Source organism: Miscanthus floridulus, chromosome 6, assembly GCF_019320115.1.
Source record: "Miscanthus floridulus cultivar M001 chromosome 6, ASM1932011v1, whole genome shotgun sequence".
Taxonomy (NCBI): Eukaryota; Viridiplantae; Streptophyta; class Magnoliopsida; order Poales; family Poaceae; genus Miscanthus; species Miscanthus floridulus.
The window spans coordinates 142,517,673-142,526,361 of NC_089585.1; the positions used below are offsets into that span (position 1 = coordinate 142,517,673).

The following is an 8,689-nucleotide window of genomic DNA, read 5'->3' on the forward strand; positions in this document are numbered from 1 at the left end:
AAATAAAAACGAAAGTGCTACAGTAACCCAAATTTCAACTTTGGGCCAACTAAACACGCGCTGAATGTTTCGGGCAGGCCAGACGGAGCCCATGGGAGCGGCATGATACATGGAGCAGCTTTTGTACGCTACCAGTATTTTCTTTACAGCTGGAGATGAATGGGAACAAACACATGTAGCAGAGTATATACGTTTGGTGTGCCCTGCACTGCACTGCAGTAGTATGTCACTTTGTCCCCTCGTACGCGACTTGCCATGTAAGCCGCTTGACCTCCAATTCAGGCACTAGCTGATAATTAAGCTAAGCTAGCTTAGCGCTCTCGATCTATCTCGCTCTCAAGTCTCAACTCAAAGGCAGTCAAATTATACTAGGAGGTAGGAGACTGTAGGAGTATCACGTACTCGAACAATAAGTCCCGCCCTCAAGTGCAGTGCAGACGATCCAGGTGTCCGGCCGGCCATAAGAACCTCAGCTCGTGTGTGCATCCATCTCCGACGATCCGCAGCAGCTAGCCAAAGCCAGCAGAGGTCGATCGAGAGCACAGCACATCACTGCGCTACCTGCATGCGCCATGGCTACTAGTCTTGTCAAGTGCCTGGTGGTGGTGGTGGCCGTGGCGCTCCTGGCGCTGTCGTCGTGCGGCGTGGCGTCGGCGGCGGGGAGGGGCAGACCCGGACCCATAGCCACCACCAGGACGAGGTTGAAGCCCGGTGCCAAGCCTGCGGGCAAGTTCATCACCCTCAGACCCGGACGGTTCGGCCACAAGCGCGACTACCAGGCCGCCTGCTCCGACGAGGGTGGTCCGGCGTGCTACGTCGGATGCCCAAAGGAATGCCCTAACAAGTGCCTCGTCTTCTGCTCCTACTGCCTCAGCTTCTGCAGTACGTTCGTTCGTCGTTATCATGCTCATGCATGCATCGCCATCGCCCGCCCCTTGCATGCATGTTGTCATTGTTTCTCCTAGCTGCTCTTTGCGTGGCTAACGAATATGCATATGCAAACCGACCAGTGTGTGACATCTTCCCGGGCACCTCCTGCGGCGACCCGCGCTTCACCGGCGGCGACGGAAACACCTTCTACTTCCACGGCAAGAAGGACCAGGACTTCTGCATCGTCTCCGACGCCGACCTCCACATCAACGCGCACTTCATCGGCAACCACAACCCGGCCCTCAACCGCGACTTCACCTGGGTGCAGGCGCTGGGCGTCACCTTCGGCGACGATAACCACCGCCTCTACGTCGGCGCCCGCAGGGCCGTGGAGTGGGACGAGGAGGAGGACCACATCCAGGTCACCTTCGACGGCGAGCCCGTCGACGTGGACGCCGTCAAGAACGCGCGGTGGGCGTCGAAGGCCGTCCCCGGGCTCTCCGTCACGCGGATGGACACCGTCAACACCGTCATGGTGGAGCTGGACGGCGTCTTCGCCATCTCCGCCAACGCCGTGCCCATCACCGACAGGGACGACCGGATCCACAAGTACGGCAAGACGGGCGGCGACAGCCTGGTGCACCTGGACCTGGGATTCCAGTTCCGTAACCTCACCAAGGACGTCGACGGCGTGCTGGGGCAGACGTACCGCCCGGGCTACGTCAGCAGGCTGGACATCGGCGCCAAGATGCCCGTCATGGGCGGCGCGCCCAAGTACCTGTCCGCCGGTCTCTTCTCCACGGACTGCGCCGTGTCCCGGTTCCACCACCGCAGCGGCGGCGGCGGCGGCGGTGCTGGAGCCGGTGTCGTCACCACGTTCGCCTCCTAATAAGTTCCAAAGTAAACTAACGTTATTTGGCGCGATCATCACCGAGCGATCCATGCCATGAAATAAGTTAACAAGCAATATCGACCACCATTATATTATATATGTTGCGTACGTAGGCTCATATATATATATAGATCTCACTAGCATGCATGTTCTTGGTTCAATCGTTCCGTTGTGTGTGTGTATATATATATATATATATATATATATATATATATATATATATATATATATATATATATATATACACAACGGAACGATTGAACCAAGAACATGCATGCTAGTGAGATCGATGCTACCGCCCGCATCTCATTATAACGTGGAAGAAATAAGTTTTTATTGCCCCCGCGTCTAAATTTTGGCTCACACCTTAATAAATGGTTAAAAAAGGTGCCCCGATGATACTACTTCGATATTCATTCTGTCCTAATCTTTTTAATTCAAACATAAGAAGGGAGCCAACCCACTATATAAAAAAACAATTTTATCTTCTTAGAAAAGCAAACCAGCAAGAAAATTACCAAGTATGCATTTAATATTAATAGATAAGAAAAGAATTACAACAATAAATAAAATTAAAGAAAAAACACCCACTCCAAAGAAGTGACATCAATACAACAACAAAAAGACACACAACCAACATAACCACAGCATAGCACCAACAAAAGTGCCACCCTACACACCAAAACAACAGGCACGAGAGGGAGGGGGTGAAGGGAGGGTTTCTAAAGCGATACCTCTAGGGAGGGAAACAACATCCGCAAATGCCACCAACGTTGGTCGACGATTCTAACACTAGGTGTCTTAACCAATCCCCTCAAGTGGGGAATATAATACCGGTCTCACGGTAAAGCCTCTCCAACAAGGGATGTGATAAATACTAATAGTGGAGTATTTGTTGTATGGCAAGGTTTGGTAACAAGCTTCTCAATTCCTGAGAAAATATGTTATGGAGCTACACATAAAGCTATAAGCACCATCTATACCGACACCAAAAGCATCACCATTGTCGGCCTTAGCACCAAAATGATCAAGGAAAGTTTAATATAGAGTGGTTAAATCAAAGCTATTTCCAAAGGCACTTCGACAACCTGCCTCGAATTGAACGATTAAAAACAACATGCACCGTCACTTTGTTGGCCTCTTCATTGTCATGTCCTCTGACATGATAGATCCATCACCACCAACCACAACCCTCCCAAATCCACCATCATTCAATTTACAGATCTTGCCAAGCCTCTTAGACCACCAGACACTAGGGACTTTGGGTAGTGCCCTATATCTAGCCATTGTAGATTCCTGTCCCGTTGTGTAGCCCGCCATGGGTCTCATAGTGGAACCCTATCACTACTACACAAACTTTACTGGAGGTGGGCATTTTCGGTTTTCCGCGGCGGGCAAAGCCGTCCGCCACGGCCTAGAGGCCACGGTAAATCGTGGCTTAACCGCGGCGGGCGGCCTTGTCCGCCGCGGTTAACCGATTTACCGCGGCGGGTGGTGTAACCTACCCGCCGCGGTAAATATACTTTTACCACGGCGGGCACGTTAGGATGCCCGCTGCGGTTAATCATTTTTAAAAAAAAACAAAAAAAACCAGGAGCCCACCGGCGAGCCCGTTCTCGAGCCCACTGGCGAGCCCACCGGCGACGGATCCGGGCTTCCCACGGCTACAGATCCGTGCCGCTCGGGAAGGGAGAAGAGGAGCAGCCGGCCGGGCCCCAGCGTCTCTAGAGAAGCCGGCTGGACACGCCGACGCCACTGCAGGGCCGCCACCACCTCGCCAGTCGCTCGCAGGGGACCACGCCGACGCCTCCTCGTGGATCCCCGTGCCTCCTTGCGGATCCCGCCGCGCCATGGTGGAGGGAGGCCGCCGCGCCGACGCGTCCTCGCCCACGGTGGTGGAGGTCCCAGCGTCGTGGCCGTGGTGGATCCCGGCGTCATGGCCGTGGTGGAGATCCCGCCGTGGTGGAGGGAGGCCGCCGCGCCGACGCGTCCTCGCCCGCCGTGGTGGAGGTCCCGGCGTCGTGGCCGTGGTGGATCCCGGCGTCGTGGGCGTGGTGGAGATCCCGCCGTGGTGGAGGGAGGCCGCCGCGCCAAACCTTCCTCGCCCGCTAGATCCGACCACCGCGCACCGCCACCGACCGGATCCGCCTCGGGACGCCGTCACCAGCCGGATCCGGTCACCACGCGCCGCCACCGGCCAGATCCGCCTCAGGACGGGCTCGTCGTTGCCGTCCCACGAGCCACCGCGCTCAACGCCCCGCGCCTCGTGCTAGAGGATCGGAAGAGAGAGAGGAGGGAGAGGGAGGGATCGGTGGGAGAGAAGATAGGGAGGGAGAGCGCCGTGCTGGTGGATATGTAGTGGAAGGAGATGGTGACGGGAGGAGACGGGAGGAGAGTGGCTCTGGACAGGAGAGGAGTGACTGCGGCGCTATCGGTGGAGAGGAGTGAGTGAACTGAAACCCTAAGCTCCTAAAGTGCTCATTTTATATGGAGACCAGTTATTGGGCCTCGCCCTGGGCCTGTTGGGCCTCGGCCATTTACCGTGGCGGGCGTCTTAACACGCCCGCCACGGAAAATACATATTTTCCGTGGCGGGCATCTTAAGACGCCCGCTACGGCAAATCGATTTACCGTGACGGGCAAAAGTGCCCGCCACGGTAAATAAAAAATGCCCGCCGCGGTAAATCGTGGCATTTACCGCAGCGGGCGAAAATAGGTGACCGCCATGGAGTGCAAAAATGCAACGCTGCGCATAATCTTTTGTGTAGTAGTGTATCCAATAGGGCCCCGTCGTTGAAACAACCACAGAGACACAATGGAGACCCATTGTAGAGTCACCATAAGTGGAGCCCCACTAACCCACCCCGTCGTGAAGCTCTGTTGACCATTTCGCAGAGTCAAAATGGGGATGAAAGGGAGAGAGAGAAGGGGCAAAGAGGAGAGCGAGAATTAGTGAAAACCCCAAGTAACTATCTTATATGTTAGTAAATTGGGCCATACAAATTATTATTGAAAAGGTATAGCAAGAACAAAGCTAAACCGGATCATTTAGCCCTTCATTGGTTGAGAAAAAATAAATTTTCTTTGCTCTATGGACAACTATGGTAAATCCATTATGCTTGAATCTTGCTATATGTGTAGTTTTTGCCGTCAGGTTTTTCTTTCCAAAGATGAAAATGTTCCTTCTTATTCAAAAACTACTCCAACTTAAAAGCAATATGATTTCCAAACTAACTATGTGGACAAGGAAATTAGTGGAGGTTCTATGATGTTTTTAGATGCAAGTTTAGAACCGATGATTACTCAAGCGACTGTGGAAAGGCTACAGGAGACGACACTTGAAAGATTGTTTCTTGAAAGTTCACCAGCCTAAACATGTGTAAGACACAATTACAATGTTCGCACTCCATTCTTTTCAATTTAGCTAGAATTTCATATACATGAGCAAATTGGATGAATTTTTGAATGTCCATCATCCTTTATAGGCCTCCACAAAGTGGATCCTCCCATACCAAGGGCATCAAGTTACACTCCCAGGCATTTCCGTGTCAACCCGCAATCAATTGCACCTTTGACTATGGTTCACGGATTCTGGGTGGCCTCCATGAAACACCTGTCCCAAATATATAACATTGAACGATGCCCGCTCAAGCTCCATGTTTAAACTCCTCGTCATGCAGCTCCTAGCCAGTGACTCGACTATGCCAAGCAAGGGCTATCACCAAGGACGGATTGCTATATGGTCCAAAGCACGGAAGTTGCTGCTCTATGACATGCCCTACGAAAAATTTGGGACCTCCTTGACGAGACTCTGTTTAACTATACATGACCTGAATGGATGCTAGCCCTTCTAAATGCTATCAACAAAGAGGCAAGGGCTAATTTGATGTTCCTATTTTGGAGAACCTAGCACCTCAGAAATGATATCATCTTCGGGAAAGGGCAAGTCCTATATCTGCTTTGGTAGAATTCCTTCAGAATTATCTCAGCTCGACAAAACCAAACAGCAATCTGCCAGCACTAGGAAAGGGCAAAGAAATCAGTAATCAGAATCTGTACTTGGCTCCTCTTTATGACAAAAAAGACAAAGTTCCTTGGTCGCCTCCTCCCCCCCCCCCCCACCCCACCCCCCGCGACTGGATAAAAATAAATGTGGATGCAGGTTTTGACCCCTCTCCGATCATGCCAGCCTTGGTTGCATTTCAAGGAACCATATGGGTGAGGTTTTGTTTTCTAGATGGTCAAGCGATCAACGACTCAAATCGGCTAAAGAAGCGGAAATTGTCTAGCTGCTTGGACGGGTCTAAAACACACCCTATCCTCATGGAAAGGGTGTCTCTGGTTGGAATCAGACTGCCTCGCAATGGTACATCATCTAAAGGACCAGTGCAAAAACCAATCTATATTTTGCCATACCCTAGAAGAAGTGACAGAAATCCTTAAGAACTTTCGGGAAGTCAAAATCTCCAAATGTCACCGGAGTGCAAATGAGGTAGCTCATGAGCTGTGTCAGTTTGGTAGGAGAGAGCTTCCAAATGTTTTGCTAGTGACATCCCGACCTACGTGTCGGCGGCTTTAGCCCGTGATTGTAATCATGTTGACCTTCTATAATTAAGCTCTCCCCTTTCAAAAAAAAATCAAGGATGGATTAACTTTCCACCTTGCAAGAACATCTCGACCCCCAAGGAGGTATACTCAAAGCACCTTAGGGAACCACCTCGATGCTTGGGCTTGAGAACTAGCAAATTAGGGAATATTGTTGGAATAAAGCCATGACCCTTAGGACGTGGATATAGCATGGGATAAAAGTTGTATTGTAGTCAGGATAAGGGGCAAATCTAGCATCGGCCGCAACCGGGGCTTGGTCCCCCCTTCCTAACGTCGTCGGAAGCATGGAGCCCCCCCTAAGCTCACTATAGATCTAGTCTTTGAAGCTTGGTAGGAGGGGCTAAATGTAGAAAATAAGAAGGAGAGGGCCCTCTCCTAGCATATATTCTAGATATATGACAATATGACTATTTTATGTACATACAGAATGACCTAGATGTACCTGAACCATGGGACTAAAGGTATCTCCATTACTGTACTAAAAGGCTAGCGTACCATATTTGGATATGAATAAAAGTAGCCCCCAGGCAATAAGACAATCATTGTACATGATTCCATATACACTGTATCTCTTGCTCTTGATACTTCTCTCCTCGCATGTTTCTAAGCTTGGCTATTTGGGACATTCCGATATGGAGAGGCCTAATGCCATGAGGCAAGACCAAATTTTCCCCAACAAAAATGTTAAATGAAGGAAGAGATTTTCATAATAAATCTTATGACATTATGTGCGTACAATATTAATGAACACAAAATTAAGGATTTCCTAAAAAAGTAACAGTCACTTAAAAATAAAAACTTAGCCGCATATAACGTCGTACTTAGGTCCCGTTTGGTACAGCTCCACCATGAGCTCTTGAAGTTGTTTTGTGCCAAATGGAGTAAAACAAAACAACTCTATATATCCAAGAAGCTCCTCAACACACTTGCTCCCAGAAGGTTTAGTCAGAGGTAGAGCTAAAAATAGTATCTTCAACCAGCTCCACCTTGCTCTAGACTTGTGGGTCCCGACAAGGACGGGCCCTTTTTGCCTCAGCACAAAGAAGAAGAGGTGCGCCTGAGCACAGGGCGTGGCCGCTGGCGCACGTGCGCCGCCGCCGCTCTTTCGCGGAGAAGAAGGGCCAAGCCAGATTAGGTAAGGGGGTGTTTGGTTCAACTAGGAGCTCCTAAATCTAGTCACATTTAGTCACTTTTTACCCAAACACTATGACTAAATAAGACTAAAGGGGCTTTAGTTCTCTCTAGCAACTCTGGAGTGACTAAATGAGACTAAATCATTTAGAATGGACTAAAGTTTAGCAGGCCAAACCAAACAAGCCCTAAGAAAAAGGAAATAGAGAGGAGAAAATAAGAAAAATATAAATTGAAAGATACTATGTTCATTTTATTTTGTTTGCCCAGCATGAGATGTTTTGCCAAACGGTTTATCAAAACGGTTCCAATTTCATGATGAGTTGTTCATAAAGTTAAAGGTGAAAAAACAGCTCCACTGATAAGTGGAATTATGCCACGACCTTAAATTTAGAGTAGAGAGAATATATACGTAATTCTGTTTCCATTTTCTAATAAACTATTAGTAGGTGATGAGAAGTGACATATTAGCTAGTGATACTTGTTTATTTTTTTTTATAATAATTGGAATAGGGCGCTGGCCGTGGCCGTGGCCGTGGGCCCTCAACAGGCTCCATCGTCACACAGTACTAGACGACATGCATGGTCGGTACGCTTGATGGGCCGGCGGGCAGTGTCCACGACCGGTGAGGTCCTTACCGCCCGCGCTAGCTGCACCGGACGGGGCCGTCGTCGTCTCAGCCGGCAGAGCCCGGCGGGCGGCGGTAGGCACTGCACGGTGGTCGTCGCGCATGTCACGGCCGGAATGCATGCAGGTTACGTACGGAGGAGGCCATTGGCCGGCCGGCCGGCGAGTGCTCGGCTCTGCTGCTTGTGCCTTTTTATTTGGTTTGATCGTGATCCCAGGCATGCATGCAAGTTGATGAGCACGCGCAGAGGCAGAGTGAGTTGACTGCCTGCTGGTGATCACGTACGTACGATACGATCGACCGAACCGATGCAACATATGGAGTGGAGGTGCGTAACTTTCGGCATAATTGTTTCACAGAGACGACCAATTAGCTGCTGCTGCAGCAGCTAGCAGCGCAAGAGATGTTTGGTTCTTTAGTCGCTCCTAAAATTTATGTCACATCGAATGTTTAGATACTAATAAGAAGCATTAAATATAAAGTAATTACAAAACCAATTACATAAATAGAGACTAATTTGCGAGATATTTTTTTAAGCCTAATTAATCTATCATTAGCA

The 8,689-nt window shown here is 49.8% G+C and overlaps 1 protein-coding gene across 1 annotated transcript; it reads left to right on the forward strand.

The window, feature by feature from the left end:
* The first annotated feature begins 468 nt into the window (after positions 1-468).
* Positions 469-1,843, forward strand: LOC136459992 (uncharacterized). Its single transcript, XM_066459841.1, has 2 exons — positions 469-882; positions 1,011-1,843. The coding sequence occupies exons 1-2, from the start codon at positions 573-575 to the stop codon at positions 1,757-1,759; spliced, it is 1,059 nt and encodes a 352-aa protein (XP_066315938.1). The 5' UTR covers positions 469-572; the 3' UTR covers positions 1,760-1,843.
* The last annotated feature ends 6,846 nt before the right edge of the window (positions 1,844-8,689 follow it).